The sequence below is a fragment of the Polyergus mexicanus genome, unplaced genomic scaffold, assembly GCF_030449975.1.
Source record: "Polyergus mexicanus isolate NDT 795.1 unplaced genomic scaffold, iyPolMexi1.0 SCAF_19, whole genome shotgun sequence".
Lineage (NCBI taxonomy): Eukaryota > Metazoa > Arthropoda > Insecta > Hymenoptera > Formicidae > Polyergus > Polyergus mexicanus.
In genome coordinates, this window is record NW_027223339.1 from 1,984,796 (window position 1) to 2,003,970 (window position 19,175).

General features: G+C 31.6%; 1 protein-coding gene across 2 annotated transcripts in view; it reads right to left on the bottom strand.

Moving 5' to 3' along the window:
- Positions 1-1,661: 1,661 nt before the first annotated feature.
- Positions 1,662-19,175, bottom strand: part of Tfap-2 (transcription factor AP-2) — an 84,196-nt gene continuing 66,682 nt past the window's right edge. For both annotated transcript variants that reach the window (XM_070311364.1, XM_070311366.1), the window contains exons 6-9: positions 15,555-15,673; positions 3,928-4,069; positions 3,629-3,800; positions 1,662-3,408 (exon numbers count right to left, since the gene is read on the bottom strand). In XM_070311364.1, coding sequence (XP_070167465.1) covers positions 3,271-3,408; positions 3,629-3,800; positions 3,928-4,069; positions 15,555-15,673 — 571 coding nt within the window. In that variant the 3' untranslated portion in view covers positions 1,662-3,270. The remainder of the gene's footprint in view (positions 3,409-3,628; positions 3,801-3,927; positions 4,070-15,554; positions 15,674-19,175) is intronic.

The window sequence follows — 19,175 nt, forward strand, 5'->3', positions numbered from 1 at the left end:
GAATATCGGAGACGCCAGACTTAAAGATTTTGGTCGGAATGCGTTTTAACATTTACAAAACTGTTTTACGCTTGTAGTGCAGAGGCGACTCTCTATATTATAATGTAGCGAACTACATAGTGTCGTATGTAGGTACTCGAGGGATTCGCGTATACGAGACATCTTCATATCTGCAAGAATCAAGTCGTATCCACGAGCTCGTGCGAATATAAGACAAGGCCTGTGTATAAGAATGTTACATTAAATTTCACGAATGTTGGCTAAGACTTTGGCTAATCCTAGAGCCGCCTCTAACACATGAGAGCCTTAGTCGTGTGCGACTGTCACATTCGATTCTACGGTAACGAGCCGATTTCTCTCACAAGCTCTGTCCACCATCACTTCTAATATTTTTCATTTCTATGAAAAAACATGGAATGTATAGTGTATTTTTTTTAAATCGGTTTACACCTTAATAATGTACGATTATATCACAAGAAAGATTCAAATATTCTGTACATAATACGCGACGCGACACGAGACGCTCGATCCGGCATCCTCTTTCCTTTCTCTTCGTCTTCTTCCCGTTTTATTTTTAATCTTACATTTATATACGCCTAAGATTTAATTACAAAGTTAGATATGTCTCAGGTTCACCTGGTATTGTACTTCATACAATCTCTCATGACTGGCGAGTCCGAGATACGGCCGACGAGCACGTGCGCGTCGTTCTCGACGAGACTTCTGTTTCGTCACGCGTGTGCGTCACGTGCGTGTTCAACGAAATATTAGTTTTGTTGCGCTGGGTATATGTGTGTGTATGCTATCGCTTTTTCTCTATATCTTTTTTTTCGTTAACCGTCTGTTGCTTACATTAATAGCTCGATATCGATAATTGGCACATCTTTTTAATGGCAAGTTTCGCATTGGCACGATAATGACCGTAGGAACAACCTTGAATAAAGTCCCTTAGAGAAGAATTTAATAATTTAGATAATCTTTATTTTTAATTGATTAAATGTGATTAATGATGAACTCTTCTAGATCAAAAAATAGCATTAAAAGATTGTAAAGTGAAATTTATATATTATATGCAATTTAATCATATCGTTCATCTTTTCCGATAAATCATTTATAGACTTCCGTCAAAAGGACTTCATTCTTGACGGTTCCTTGGACTTAACGTCGTTTTTGACTATCACGCGAGTGTGTACCTATGAAAGGCAGAATATTCTTGCTATGGATGATCGCACGACGTTCCCATTATGATTAATCTCAGTAAAGATTGAAATATCAGGATTACTGAGGATTAAGTTGCACTTTGATACTCATACACGCGACCGCTTCTGTTTATACATACATAAAGTATTGCTGGTCCAAGAAACTCTCATACATGGAAGCACAGCTTCTCTAATGAGAAAATAAGTAAATCGCAAAATAATCCGGAATCTATATTGAAAGAGAATCGAAGAAGTAAATTTCGACTCGTTTTTGCCTTTGCAAATTAATGAATGTTCTTCATATTTTGATATAATTTTTGTTTTTCATTTTTATTGCAGATTGCCTACTAATTACATTGTAGATAATTGGATTGCAAGGATAGTAAGAAATATTTTTAGTTAATAATAATTAGCAAATTATTATTAACACAATTGCACTCAATTTTTTGCATTTTTCGACTATCATATACTTCATAAAATTATCTTTATCCGATTATTTTATTCTTCTTGTAAATTAATTTTCTATTAATTTTCTGCGTGAAGCTCTTTGATAGAATTTACAATGCGAAGAAATATTATCTTTATATCTGTTGCAGTGTGTATTTTTTATCACACATCTGTATTTTTTTATCACACTCATTATTTGACATATATATTACAGTTTTTCTGTGCTGAGTAAATTCTTTTTGATTAATTGGACAATGCTAATAGGAAAGTGAATTTAAAAAACCTACATTATTCTAGTAGATACTTACAATTAGTAACAGTAGAGAAATTATATATAAATACATCATACAATAAGAGTAATCAGCCAAAAAAAGAATAACTGTTATTTTGGCATTTGTTATCTGTTTAATAATTTTGATTAATCTTTCTTTTCTCAGCACAGATAATTCGAGCACTTTTGTCGGTTAGATGTTCGGATGCGCGAAAAACATGGATGCGATTTACATATTACCAAATCGCAAATCGTTAATTTGATCTATCGTATTTAAGATGTATCATCGGTGGGATATAAAGAGAGAGAGCGGGTCATATGAATAGATTACAAAAATCGTAGCTGTACACCTTTGATTATTTTAATATCCCGGAATGTTTTCTTTAATAATTCAGAGATGTTATTTTTTAAATATTATTCACGTATTATCGTCACATTTTATCATCATACATGACAACATAAGCATTTTTTGGAGAAATCTTTCTATTTGAAAATTTCTCTAGACAAAAGTATATAGGTTTACGAGCTTGATATATTTCCCAATAATACGAATATCCAATTGATATTCTCAAGCATTTATTTTTCCGTAATGTTTGTTGTTTCTTGACTTATTAATATATAACTAAATTATATAATTCCGACATTCTTATCACTTAAGGAAGAAGATTGCGAATCGTCAAATATTATAAAATATGTTAAATGCATTTCAAGATATATGTGTTAATTTCCTAAAAATATATTCTGTAGAGAATATCCATTGGACGACGTATAGATCTAACGCTTCTTGTTTTAGCATGTGGCACATGTTTAGCACAGACATATCTTCTTTTCTGCCTTTCTATAAGATCGTATCAATAATGACATTTTAATCGCAATTATAAGTCGATGAAGGAAACTGTTAAAGATTTTGTTAAGATAGAGCTTTATGATGTTATTAAACATTTTCGATATAAGATATAAAATGAATAAGACTTGTATCAAAGGCGACCAGCGACACGAGAAGTGGGTTTCTTCAACTTGAGTTTTATATATATATATTTTTTTTTGTTTTTTTATATCTTCTCTGTTACGAATAAGAATTTTCTTATCTTCTCATTTCTCTTATTACTGGTATCCCTGATTGCACATTTCGCACATATGTAGCCTGCATATCGAATTGCCTACAGAAGCTTACCGACCAGCCAACCTCGGCGTACGATGGCCACCCGGTATGTCGCGTACGCGAGCGCCTATAGTACGCGGTGGTCCACTGCGAGCTTTCCGCAAGAATGATGAACGCACGGAAGCTCAATTGTACGGCCAAGAGTGCCTGATAGACGTGACCACGTTCGAGGTAGGCGGGTCTTCCGTGCGTCACTTCTTCATGTCGTTCATCAACGTGCCATCCTTGCTCTTGTTCGTATCAAGATTCGATTGTTGACTGCTTGTCACGCCGCTACCATTCCCGGGATACATCTTCTCCAGATGATTCAAAGACTCGCTTAGGAACTTCTATAAAAAAAATCACAAAAGCACTTCTTTAGCTACAAAATAAAGTACATACTAAATTTGTAGCTAAAAATAAAAATTTCCTCTCTTCCTCCCCCCATCCCCAAAAAAAGAAATTTTACTTTCTGTTATTACATTTAGATTTTTGAAATGACAATATGAAAAGATGAAAGAAAGAGCGATGGTATTGTTTATAGGAGAAAATAACTTCTCATCTCATTACCTGTATAGCCGTTAAAGCAGCCACGATCGCAGGACTTCCGAATCCGTGTGATATAAGAGAGAAATGGGTGAGATGTCTCTGTATACTGGGATCGAGGATATGTTGTGGCCGCGTATTGCAAAGTGGCGATCTGTCCTGGTTCAGAAGATCCATCAGCTCTTTGGTGATTTGTCTTGAAAGCGAAGAGTGAAGTTTCAGAAATCGATATTGCATGATTTATCGCCGTAGAATTTTATCAAAATCATCCGTGATTGTAATGTCACAATGAGAGAGGTGCAATAACGTTATATTATTCTTACTTGGTGGCATGAAGAAGTTCTTTTCTCCTATAGGAATCCTGCGGTTCACAATGCTGTCGACTGAGATATTCGGCGACTTGTTTCGCGGGGAATTCGGTTTCGCAAACGTAGCCGAAGTCTCTGGCAAGGTGAATGGCTTCTCCTGAAAGAAATAAAATATTCACGCATAATTGCGTGATGCCATTATGTAAACTTACGTTACGGGTGTACATAACGGTCGCGGAATTTTATTTGACTCGCGAAACGCAATCCATTTTGTTCTGAATATTTCAATTCGAACTTGATAGATATCTTGCCAAATATCCATATGCAATAAATATAGTTTATATAAATCTCTATTGTTAGATAATAAATTCTTGGCTTTACAGATCTATAATCACCGATAGTTTTTTTTTTTTTTTCAACATTGATATGCGAATTTTGTCTTTTAATTAATTTTATTGCGCGATTTTAATTTAATTGATAAAAATTTAAATTCTTATTTAAAGAGCGTGATTAAATTACTTTCGGCAAAAAATAAAATAATGTTAAATGAAACACATGGTCTCTATTGAAAGATTATAAATAGATAAATTGAAATGAATTTTTGACAGAGCAAAATTAATTAATTAGAGATCATGAAATGGCATATGTGCTTTCTTTCCGCTCTTCGGAAGTGCATTCTTCGCGACTTTTCTCGGTGATGAAGAATAATTAAATACTTATAATTAGGGTTTCCCGTGCAAGATGAAAGTAGACCTGCTGAACGCTATTATGCTTGTGTATCATCTATGAAAGATCGGGAACATAGGCTACACAACTAAACAAAGCCGCCTGCAGTTAACGAATATTTCGCAATTCTGTTCCTATTTATTCTTTCTAATGTAAAGAAACGATATTTTCTTTATATGCAAAGATTAAATATTTCTAATCGTGCTCATGAGAAATCTCGTGACAACTATATAATCTAAAAAATTGATGAAACCCTAAACTATGTTACGATTCTATTTGTCAATAGAAATTTATTAATAGAAACGATTTTGCTCTCATTCTTAACATTTTAAAATATAAATCGAGGGTTTTACAAAAATTTAACAACTTTATAAAATACATATATTCTCTCTTTTTAATGAAAATAAAAATCACAATTTTGTGATTTAATTTATATGAAAAATCTAAAATGGCTTGATATTAAAGAAGCGTGATAAATATTAATTTACAGAAATGTCTATTCCAGTTTCTAAGTTGTCATTTAATTCGAGCTCAAATGAAGCGAGGGTTCCATACGCAAAGCATTTTCGTAGAATTCTTTGTTGCATACGAGATTGCTACATGTAAAAGAAAACTGCGATAGTTTCGCGGAAAGTTTTACATATTAACAACCGTCTAATCCATACAAACGGTATCCTAAGTGCTGGTCCAATTTGAACGTGAGAAATAATAAGATCCTAGCGAGAGATCATCGTGTATGTGCTTGACTGACAGCCTTCTAATTTCAACCTAATGGCCGGTAAGATTGCTGCTCGCCTAAGGATCTCGCACGCACATAGCCTTGGGGTAATCACCTAGATCGCTTCAGAAGTTATATTCGGATTTTTTTTTTGCCTAATAATGTTATACTTAAGTTGCATGACACAATTGTGTGTGAGAAAATATCATCGGCCTCGTAAAATTTAATCGTTGTATCGGTATACGTGAAAGTACGTCATGTTTATTGCTTTTATTATTACCGTCGTTTTGTGGAGAACAATTTACGGAAGCTAATTCGTAACAAAATATTAACTCTAGATTTTTACGGAGCATATATACATATTTACGTATTTAATTAATGTAGATTACGGTTAATGACTGTTGAAAAATACGTTCTCAGAGTAACTTAACGCAAAATTATACTTCTACATATTGATACAGTTTCCTTGAACGCATTCCTAGAATCCATAGAATAAAAGATTTCTTATGTTCCGTTCTTATTTTATCATGCTCTTGATGGTCACGCAAAAATCAATTATATGTTAATCTGTAATGTGTATTTTATTGTTTATATTAATTATATCTAATTTTATTTATAATTATCACTTGCAGTTTATCAGAACATACGTACTTTCTTTTGGTTTCACGATGCAATAGTTTTGGAAATATTTTAACTCAGATACGCGAAAGAAAGAATTGTGTCAAAATCGATTCAAGAAATAAGAAGAAAAATTAAAAGATAAAACAATATTTCAAAATTTTTAATGTTGTTAGTATCATAATTTAAACTGCATTTCGTATGTCGTTGTTCTATTTTATGTGACATAAATTACGATTTGCGTAGTCGCAATCGTTGTTACTTTTAATGGACTCGCCATTGATTCCAGGTATTTATATCCTGCGGATTTGTCGTAATGCTTTGTAGTAAAGTTTTTACTGCGGTCGTACGACGAAAGGAAAAATAGCAAACGCGAGCATACACATTAAATGAAACGAGATATTTCTAACACAGTTGTGGAAAGCATGTAAGTAGTTTGAAACTGCTGATGTTTTATGCTGTTTGACATTACACAATATTGCACCGCTGCTTGCCGCTTGCACTTTTATTTTACGTAATCCTATTATGCATTCGCGTCTAATGTATTCAAGAAGAACGGATATAAACAAGACAGATGATTTATGTTTTTCTATTAAAAACATGTTTGCATATGCGGATTACTCGTGTTCAATATATCAACGCGTTTAACGAGAAGCTCTACATACTTCATATGAAGTATAGGCAAAACAAGTAAACCTTAATAAGTATATATTTAAAGAAACTCTATTACACAGGATGTCCCCAATTTTTAAATAGGAAAACTTCAGGAGCGTGTAGGGGACCGAAAAGCTAAGACAGAAAGTCCTTTAGAGGTTTGCTCGTTTTTGCTCCATTTTGGAGAAAATCACAAAAAAAGAAACGAAACAAGTTTTCGTTTTTTTACTTATTTATTTATATTTTATTTATATTATCATCTATTTAATGCAGATATTGTTTAAAATCTTGCCCTCTTGCAGCAATGCAAGCATTACATCTAGCACTGACCTCATAAATTGCAGCTAGACATTGTTCTAGTGATATTTAGTGCGCTGCATCTATGATTCGGTCTCTTAATTGCTCTCTTGAATTGATTGGCACCATAAAGGATAACATCAAGTGTTTACGTATATAAGGAACCTTGAAGCAGAAAGTTTATTCGGTGCTAATCAACTCAAGAGAGCAACTGACAATGAGAGATTGAATTTTTACGATTTTCTCTAAAATGGAGCAAAAACGAGCAAACTTCTAAAGGACTTCTTGTCTTAGTTTTTCGGTCCTTTACACGCTCTTGAAGTTTTGCCATTTAAATTGGGGACACCCTGTATATATATATATATATATATATATATCCTCCCCCCCCCCTCCCTCACTCTCTAGTTAATTAACTTAAAAATTCATATTCGAGTGTAGCGTCACAAGCACCCCTATATACGTTCGAAGAAGAAAAAAGCGTGATTTTTGAAAATTTCTGCATCACTAATTATCAAAAAGATGCCAGATTGATCTAAACATTTATCATATTTAAAGATGAAAATATTTTGGTTTTTCCTTTCTTCTTTTTGATATATATTTTCGAATGAAAATTAAATGTGCATATCACATATAACACATCAGCTCTTTTATATTTGAAATAACTGAGGGAATTCTATTTATGTGAGAGCCCGATTTTGATTGCTTTCCTTTATCGATTTGAACTTGATAAAGAACATATGAAGCTAACGTGTCTATTTTTTAGAAAGATCCTTAACGCGTATTCCACGAAGAGAATGTCGAATAAATAATTTTGTGTAATATTTATTGACACATTAACGTCGCTATTTCCTACGGAATTCTTGTATTAGGTGCGCATAATCGATAGTAAGTTAACTATCGGCGATCTTATCGCTATACCGTTGGACGTGGTGCAAATTTCCAACCTCCCTCATTCTTTCCCTTTTATCCTTCTTGGTGCAACAGGTCGTAGCCGATTCTTCTGCGCGGATTTGCATATCTCCATCGTGTCGTATCTTTCCATTTCTTTCTCTAATCTCTTTTAAGTAAATTAGCATCGGTTAGCATATCTTTTACCAATATGCATGTAACACAAAACGTTCGCGATTACGAACGCAAATGCGAATATAACTTGCACTTTATCATAGCATTATTTTCTTTTGAGAAAATTTTTTCACCGCGTTTATTCGAATCTATTTAATTAAGAACAAAATATTAAGGTTTTCTAATCAACTTTCGTAAATTTTATTTTATTCTATATCAAAATGATAGTGTCTGTCATTTTACTTTTAGATTTAATTATTTTATACAAATTGTATATGATATATAAAGAGCATCTTTATTAATCTTTACTCTAAAAAAAAAAAAAAAAAAAAAACGATTTAAAAAAAATTGTTACGATATCTTTTAGAATATAACATTGTCGTCACACTTTCTCTTTTTAGCTTGAAAATTAGTATAACATAAACCAACGATTTCATTTTCGAAGAAAAACCGCGCATCATCTTAATCTTAAACTTTCGTTAATCAAGTTGTTTTGTTTGGACATATGAACAATGTTCAGTTTACACATATCGAATACCGAGATATGACTCAATAAAACGAAGAGATTCACAGATGCAGAGAGAGATTCAGATTTAGATTAGCGAATGCGCGAGTAAATGAATAAATAACGTGACTCGCGAATTGAGAAATAGCCGTGTACCTTGATGACTGCTTCATTCTATCGATCGCGAATCAATGGATCGTCGATCAAAAATTATGCAATTGACGCAGCGAGAAGGTCGGTCGGGAAAATACGCTTAATTATATGGCCAAATTTCATTTTTTTTTTTTTTTTTTTTTTGCAGCACACATCCTAATATTAACAATATACAATTAGTGTTCGTATTTGTTCAATTTTTCTTTAGCAAAGTCTTATATGAGTCATGTATTTATATAGTATTAAAAAATAAGTACTATTAAAACTGCGAGAATTTTTTTCAATTTTTTTTTTTTTGACACACTAAGCAATTATGTATATTTTTGTTATAAGTACGAAATAATATTTTCTAAAAGATTGCAAATGTTAATTTAGATTGTAGAAATTGCTGCTGTATCTATTAAACTATATTCGTAATATTTAAAACCACTGTTACATTCTTCACTTGTAAATATCCTTTTATAATCGAATCCCATCGCGAACGTGCTTATTTGAATCTTCGAAATAATGTTCATAGAAATTTGCTTGCCGTTCCAAGAGAGTCGACGATAGGGTAACCTTATTCAGGGAACGTTGTTACAACGATAATCAATATGATGCGCTCCATCTCGGCCTTCGACCGCAAATCACGTTCCACATTATACGTTCTGATAATCGAAGCTGCGAGAAAGATTTCGGGAATTCTCTTCCGCGTACCCCCGAGGTCGTCGTGTTCGGATATATCTCTCTGTTGCGGTTTCATATCAGTTTAAAACTTTACAACGAGTTGGCTGCGGTCGACGTACAGGCGTATATAACGTGTCTAAAATACGCATTCTTCGATTACCGTGTGCATGTTGTTCTGATGTAACTCTGAATTGCATCCCGATAGTTTTATAATCTAACATTTTACGATAAATTATATTATGAAACGAAAGCAAATCTTGCAATAATATAAAAATCACAGTATAATTATACTAATCGTTAAATGAAGAGAAATTAAGTAAACATTTTGATCGAATCAAATATAAGTATTTAAGCATTTCAAATCGACAAATTTTATAATTAAATGATCTCAATAATAATTATATCAACTCTTTTTCTTTTCTTTTATCTAATGTTATTATTTTTCATAAACGTTATCGGACATAAATTGATAAAAATATTACAACTTATCTTTTATACATATAAATGGAGAGATAGTAAAAATCCAAAATCATTTGCCTGTCCTATTTTTATTACTAAAGTTTTATCCGAAGTATACCATAACTTTTTTCAGATATCCCATGTAGAATCGAGATAAATAATATCTGTCACTCTAATATTCTATGGCTTTTAAAAGAGCGTAAGCACATTGTGTCATTGATGTGTACAATGATCAGACACGAATTTACGTATGAATTACACGATATATCTATAGATATATCTACGCATAATGAATATATTCACAACTTCGTGTGTCGAGGCAAAAGTTCCCACACTTTCGCCTGTACTTCGTAAGCACCTTTGACGATATTCTTTCTATATGCATCAGTTCGTTGTACGTAGCTAAGACTTTGCAGTTCCTTTAATTAGACAAAATGTGACAAGCCATTATACAAGAAAATCATTACGTTTTAACAACTTCTACTATTTATTTTAAAATGTGTTATTCTTTTTTATACGCGTACGCATATATCTGTAATTTTCTCATTCTAATTATATAATTAGAATAGACTAAAAACATAGTACGTGTGTATCTAATGACCTGTGCCTCGTAAATTGACGAACAGATTTTATGACAGGAATCGGCATTACGATAGTGATTTTCAAACGAGAGAAATGACGTAAGCAGAACGTAAGAAACAAGGATATATAAATGTATTCTTGAATATATATTAATCTAATTTATGCTTTCATTATTAATCAAACTTCACTTTTTATATTTTTATCTCAGATAATTATTTTCTGTGATATCGGTGATATTAAACATACACAAATATATAAATGTATAAAATATATAAAAATATCTGAAATACATTAAAAATAGTAATCTTTATACGGCTTATTAGTCTTTACCTTAAAGTTTATATAATAAAGATAAGACTATTTGTTTAATGCGCGTTTGATTTTATTAATTTAAATATTATCAAATTTATTTTTCTCGGATTACAAATCTATAATTTAAATTGTAAAAAAAGAATGTAACAAAACAAAGCGTCTGTTGGTTATATATATATATTAGAAATATGTAATATGTATAATTCGTTGCCAAATCGATGATTTTTAAACTAATTTGACTGTACAATTGACACAGTTGCTTCTTTTTTGCTAGATACATCCTTGTTACTGCATATATTGCCTATATTTTTTGCCACATTTTTAAAGACATTTAGAACGGCTATGATAATAGACCTTATATATAAGATTCAATAAAGGCTTATAAATTAGAGTTTCTGAATGATTTATAGACTGCCATTGCGTAGCTTGTAAAACGTAGAATTGAATATAACGCTTATTCTTATATGCATGTAAATGGAAAACACGAGACTCGTCGAATTTGTGTATTACATTATATGTAATAAAGCGTAAAAATCTAAAAATAATATCGCAAACACACTGCCGTAAATGTATCATTGTTATTGAGCCATTTCCTACATCATTAAAGCATTATAGAATCTTAGATATTTAATTAAGGGATCGCGTCATAAAATTCCCGTAAATCCGTATACTTATGGATACATTATATGAATATCGATTCACCTAATAACAGTTATGTCTTCACTTTCAGGCTCGCATATCAAACAATTTACATATATAAATAGGATTGAAAACATATAAGTTCATTTCAACATTTGAAGTTCTTTTTGAATTCTTTTCCTTTCGACCAGAAAGATGAGATCAATGAGCCGCACGTCAATAAACACAGCTGAAAATTTTTTTTTTCTACGTTAATTATACGCTCCGTTTCCATTCAGACACATAAATATTTATTGAAAGCTAGAGATTTTTTTAGAATGGGTCTAGTCTCGTTAAGTGACATTAATTCGTGGTCCAAGAAAACGCGTTATGAACGCCATTAAACACCGATTTAACTTGTTTAACGGCTAATGATCATAGGTATAAATCATAAACATAGAAATTTTCTATGTCTAAATCGATAAATTGATGCATGCACTCTTCATTGTATTGCGATAATAGGATGGTTTTGCACGATGGTGTCAGTACAACGAAACAACGTGATTAATTAGCTTAAGTTAAGATATTTATTTCCAACTTTACGAATCACCGTGTTCCACGTGAATTTATACTATATATTCATATTATACTATATATTTTGATATTGTATTAGACATGTGAAGATTGAAGTGGAAATCTTCTAAAATTCTAAATAATTTTTTTCTTCGAAAATCTAACATTTTCTTGGAAATATTCTGGATATACGCATTGCAATACGTAGTATTACAATTTAGCGAAACATAATACACTGGAATTTTGCGTTCTTGATTGAGAAAGGATTACAATACGCGTGTCGCCACCGCCCCGTCATACGGAGAAAAGGAAAGCAAGCAAACCTCGGTATTTTATAAAAGCTTCACCGACTATAAATTATAATCAACGTCCGTGTGCCAGCGAACTTCCAGGCGCGTCGTTAGAGCACCGCTGACCGAGGTGCGTGGCACGACGATTGTACGCACATACGCATTTGTTGCACGCTCGTTATTAAGCGCTCTCGTGCACTTGGGATATCCCGTAGGAGTCTCTTTCTCTCTCTCTCTCTCTCTCTCTCTCTCTCTCTCTCTCTCTCTCTCTCTCTCTCCCTTTTCTCTAATTAACCATACGTATTCGGTGCAACAAGATTGCACTCTGAGGTTGTTACTGTCATAACGCGAAAGAACAAAAGAGATCTTTGAAAGGCGAATTTATACGGTTAATTTCCGATAATCATCCGCTAAGAATCATTCGAAACAAAAATGTGGTTTAAGATTACATAAGCAGATGGAAAAGGTTTTCATAAAAATCAAAGAAATACAACTAACTTCTCTAATTTCATCCTCTTTACCGAAACAAATTTAATCGGGATAATTAAAAGCTATGTGAGTAATTCAAACAGAATATATATTTGAAAATGATATTATTTTATATAATATATTTTTATTTAGAGAGTAGAGAGTACCAGATAAAAGAATAAAATCTTATCAAACGTGCAATATTAAATAAATATGCAATATTAAATGTGGAAGAAAAAAAAAAAATATATATATATATATATATATATATTTTTTTATATATAAATAACATGAAACATCTTGACATCCAGACAAGATGTTTCATCTTATGAGACTTTAATTCGGTACTGCATGTCCAAACAAAAATTTATTTATCCATTTGAATGATTCATCTGAAACTCATCCAGCATAAACCGTGTAAATTCACCTTAACGCGCGCTATTTTGGAGAGATGATTTCATCACTGTGCCCTACGAGACAAGTGGGCGTTACGAGGAATGTAATTCTTCAGTGTTGGGACGGAAGGAGAGTGTAAAGATGAGCGGAGAGGTAACCTCGCATAAATTACAACGGCAGTAAATCGAAAAGCGTTATGTTTATCCTTTGCGATAAACTGCTGGCAAAAACATATGATTATTGTTGGATTATCGCGCCATTATTGATTTCGATAGTAAAGAATCCTGCAGAATTCGCATAACATGCGCGCGAACAATAATTTAAACGAATGTATATCAATGAATTAAATATCCTGGTCAATAGCATATCTTTTTACATAAATCTGCATAATATATGGTACATATATATATATATATATATATATATACGATGATTATCGTATTTCTATCTTAGAATGATTCTGTAACTTTTGTGCGAGTATCTTAAATCTACATATAATATAAATAACATATATTTTAATTTTAATTTCTAAATGACATATGTGATTCTAATTCCAAACTATTGATGTTGATAAGCGTCAATTAATTGTTATGTAGACATTTTTAAGAATTTTGAAGAGATAATGAGTATAAATCGATTGTAATTGAATATTACACAATGTTGGGCAATATTACGACAACATATTTTTTTGATAAGTATCGCGAGTTTCATTAACAAGCTATTAACAGCTATTAATTACAAAATAAATCATGACAGACCATGTTATTATTGCAATGAGGCATTTTATAGAATGCGATTAATAGCGCGTTGTTTTTCCCACATTAAATGCAACAGAATTGCACTCAGATTTACAAAATTTAATAATATATTATATATATTAATGAGATAATATTACTAATAAATTTGAGACGGGGAACTAAGTTAAGACTTATTTTAGAAAGTGATGGAATAAAAAACGTAGATACAAGATGGCGAGAAATGAAAAACATTATTTCTGTCAGGTATTATAATTCGTTCTGGAAAGGCCATTATCGCGTTAATGTAGGGCTTTTTGCTGACTTCTTTCACTGAACTATTCTATGAAATAATTATAAGATACATATATAAAAATTTCTTTTATAAATTCTGAGAAATAAATTGAAAAATAAATTTTCTTTCGCGAGAAAACATAAATTTACTTATTAATTGAATAATATAGGCAAAATGTTTTAATTCGGGTAGAAACTAATTGTGCGAAAATAATTAATATTAAGGCTAAAAGCTCTTTAGTTTCGAAAGCGTGAGTAAAGACAATAAAATTTAAATTAACTGATTCTGGCAACTAATTATTTGAATTATCTTAATTATTTTTTAATTATGAAGCTATTAAATAATTAAATAGCGTCTCAGCATATTTTTATTAAGAAAAAATGATTGCTAAATTTGAAAATAAATATAGTGTAATTTTATATACTTTTTTTGATATCTCAAGTTTTGCAAGGCTAATTAACAAACAAGCTTCATTAAAATATTGTGCTTCATAAATACACATTCAACTTCATTCTTGTAAAAATATGACCGATTTTGTCAATGTAGTAGAATAAGAATGAAAATGTAAAGGTTGCTCATTATAAAACTGGGATATTCTGCAGGAAGCTTTCTGTTTAATTATGTTTTTACTTCTTGTACCGGATACGCGATCATTATTGCTAATAAAGAAAATGATTGCGAGTAAAGAAAAAAAGATGTTACCGTTATTATCGTGTAATTTTGTTTTATATTTGAAAGAGATGATTTTATCAGCGTATTTTATGACACGGTCATATGTTATATCTTCAAGATATAATAGCTTTTACAAGAATATTGTTGAGTTCATAAACAAGCTTAATATATATTGTGCTTTCTTTGACAAATGTAGCATCTTTTAAATTGGAGAATGTATAATATATAAAGTAATTTGCATAGGTCAATATTTTAAATATATACAAATTGTTGTGGAAATACAAACGCGTTATCCTTTTTAGTCGATTTTTTTAAGAATCTGAATTCAATTTTTTTTGTCAAAATATCATTGGATCTCATCTTTTATAATTTTATTTTTTAGGTAATTCTTTATAGAAAATATTTAACTCTAAGTTTTAATGTACTATTAAGATAAGTTCAAGTTGAAATTAAGTGAAAACTCAAATAATAATTTTTTAAGCCGTAAGAATTCTAATTCAAGGATTTCTAGCAAAAGTGTTTTTGTTTATGATTGCCAGAGAGCGGCAACTTGTATATTCAAATCATATATAATGCGACGTTGAAAACTTGAAAATCAGGAATAAAAACGAGCATGTATAATGTATATAGCAATACCTGATCATATCTGCTTAGTAACATCGTAAATCATTAAGATACATATTAATATTTAATTAATATTTCAGGGCTATTAAGTTTGTAACATGCGAGCTGTACTAGACTTATCGGTTTCTGTTCGATATGTTTGTGTGTCAGATGTTTCTTTTCTTTATAAATTCCTTAATGAGTTCGTAATCGAGTTTTCGAAATAAGAGAAAACACTCACCTTCCACTAAGGATGTTAAAAGCGTGACATTAGCCGCCTTCCTTCTGCCGGCTGGCAGATTTAAACCAATTTTTTCCAATTTTTCCCTAAGCAGACGCCCGCCATTTTTGGATTTCGCTCTGGAAAATGTAAAATATATCTCTTATAGCATAAAGCTTTTCCATAATAATAACTTTCTTAACAACATCAATTAAACAACGTGTACGATATATGATAATCAAAGATAAATTTATTGCTGTATGTTAATTCCCAAAAAGGATATAAGATATAAAGATATAAAGATAAAGATATTATATATCAATATAAAAATATTATATTGATAGAAACCTTATTTTTGAATAATTATACATTATATAAATAGATTCTCATATTTATCTGTGCATAATTTATTCAATTACCGTTAAAATTATTTTTTATATTTCTAAATAATTATATGTATTACGTTTTTAGTATCATTTTATGTTTCATGCATTCCATTATTTAATATCGCCAAGTTTTTTTTTTTTTATCGTCGAGTTAAATCTTTCGTAACTTTTCTAATACCATCACGTCAACGAAACAATCATTCATTTTCAATAGATTTGATATGCGTCGCACAAAATAAATAATACTCGAACAATCGTCACTGTGTTTACGTTTAGTTAATTATTTATTTTTTTCTATCGTTTTCATGTAATATTTTTATTCGAATACAAGCGCGAACGCCCACGCACGCAAATGTTTGCGCGATTTCAACGCGTGAGAATTTCGAAATGGGACTCCGCCATTAATCATTTTGCGATCTCTAAACAGATGAAATCGTAGAGCGGAGAGGGAGAAAAATAAGTGAATTAGCATAATCCGCGACTACGCATGTGTCATCGGCGATTGAGCAACTCGACGCGCGGAGCAACGCACGTTTCAGGATACGTGCTGTTTTGCGGAATAGGATCATGCTTGAAAGGAGCACTATTTTCGCACAGCGATCTATTCAGGCTATAACGCGAGCATCGATAGGATTTTTTCCGGCACATCTTCGTGGTTTTCTTCGGTACGTGCAGTTTAATTATTAAGAAATATAATACCCCCTGTATATGGATGAGGCCTTTGATCATTTATTAAAGTCAAGCATTGCATCCATTGTAATATCGTGATTCCGTTCGGTGCAATTAGATATATCTTTTTCGTTACTTCAAAGAATGTTTGATGATAAAGTGGCATTTAAGATTGAAATCATAATTTAAATTCTAATATTTAATCTCGAACTTTGTGTAGATAAAAAATATTTATGTGTTAAATGACTTCGGAGATAGCCTCGTTAACTAAATAAATGGCTGTTTGTCGAAATAGGGGACTATATATGATATATTACAGTTACTTTTTCAATGTAACTAATATCGTAGAAAATAAATACATAAATGATTCTACGAAGTACGAGCAGCTCTCGCTGAAAGCGAAATATTTCAGAGAAAAAAGTTCGAATCTTTTATTTTATGCTGAATCGTGTATCGGATACGTCCCATGTGTTTTTTCGACCGAAGTTCATCAAGACACCATCGAAAATCGTATTTTAATCGTCTCACGCTCACGCGGAGACCATCGGATTTCGTCTCGTTAATCCGACGACCAAGCCGCGAAGTAAATTTTTTTTTCTACGACATCAACGGCCATGTGCGATAGTAGCAGCGACTTCTTTCTTTAACACACCCTGTCCATCCATCATTCTGGTCTGTTATAACGGTAACGCGTATCGCCTACCTTTGTTCGATTCGACTGTCCGGCTCGCCCGGACAATCTTTAGCTTCGCTTTCGGCAATTAATATGTTTTACCGCTATAGGTTTTTAATATCGATTCCTTCGAATTTACATTCCGAACATTTTACTTTCTCAAAATTATGCTTCTCCAGAATGTATTTATTTTTAAACATAATCATAAAGAAAGTGGTTAATTATTTTCGGTTAATTTAATCTCTATGATTAAAAATGAGATTTTCGTTTAAGTTTGTATCGAAAATTTTTATGTTGACACAAACATAATTTAAATAGAATATTTCGGTTCTCTCTCTTCCTCTGGAATTATTATCTTGTAAGTAATACAATATTATATCATAAATCATCATATCGTATTTATATTTATTTGCAAAACGTAATATGTTAAAATGTTTTTTTCTTTTTAATAATAGAATTTATGGATTTAAATCGTGCTATTAACAATCAATTATTCTTTGTCTTTTAATTTATATTCTCTCTTTTTGTTTTATATCACACTGCAACATTAAAATTTAAGATGGGATATTAAATTGACAGAATTGCTGAAAGTATACTCCTAACTAAGTTATAAAAAATTTTCTAAAGATTCAGATACATTTTGAGCCTGAATTTTGAGATCTGGATGTCTGAAAGAAATGAATCATCAGATTCGTTTTTCTGAAAGTTTGAAAGAGTGTGAAAACTGAAGTGTGTCTGAAACTTGAGATAAAATGTCTGCAGCTTTTTTGCGGACACATTGTCCGAATTTTCAGACAGAATGCTGTCTGAATTTTCAATTTTTTTTACAATGTAATATGCACTTTTCTTTCAATCGCACTTTGTGTCTCCTCAGACGATTCTGATCGTCTCCGATGATCATCATTAGTGATATCGAAATATAGATGTATGGTCGAGATGTATGATCAATAAATTGCAAAAAATTTTGATCGTGAATTTAATTGATCGCGTGAAATGAACGCACGATCAAATCGAATTTTTCTGTTTGACAATCATTGTCGTCCTCCGTCTTCGTACGTGACGAGAGCGACACTGCACTCGTTACAGAATCTTGTCCCGAGAAGGATCCTCATTCCGCTCACAATCAGACGCATCTTTCCCTCTACGTTAGGGTTTCCTCGAGATTTTGCATCCCCTCGATCCTGTCGATAGGAATCCTGCTACGCCAAAGATTCCTCGTTCCCCCTAGATTATTCGAGACGAGTGGCATCGTTAATCGTCTACGGATGCCGCGCGACATTAGTGAACCAAAAGACTTTCGATCAAGACTCATTCAAATAGCCCCCGTGTCGTTCGTCTTACGAGAGAATGAGGCGAAATTACGATTAGCGACGATTAGCGTAATGCATGTGGGAACAGATGTTGCGACTTATTGAAATATTGATCGCTCTCGTAATATATTTGCTAATTTTGTATTAAATATTATACATTTTCAGTAAAATCTTTTTAAATCTCTTACAAGTTATATATTATATACATATATACATATATATATATATATATATATGTGTGTGTGTGTGTGTGTACGTGTATATATATATATACTTTATAATATTTATATACTTTAAAATTTATTATTATAATATAATGAACAAAGTTTATAAATCATATATTTTTCAACTCTTCATAAAAACCTACCAAATACTATCGAACTACCAAACTTGATTCCAGGATAAGCAATCTCAGTTTTTAATGGTAAAGAATATAATATTTTTGAATATATTGTACATGTAGAATTAAAATTTGATAATAAAAAGAGAAATTGCTTTTTTGTATTATTTCTTACCTCTATAAGTTTGTTTAAATATGTCATGCTAGGTTTAATAAATGGCGAGATCTATTTTGTGTGGACATTTAATTCTCTCGATCAAAGAA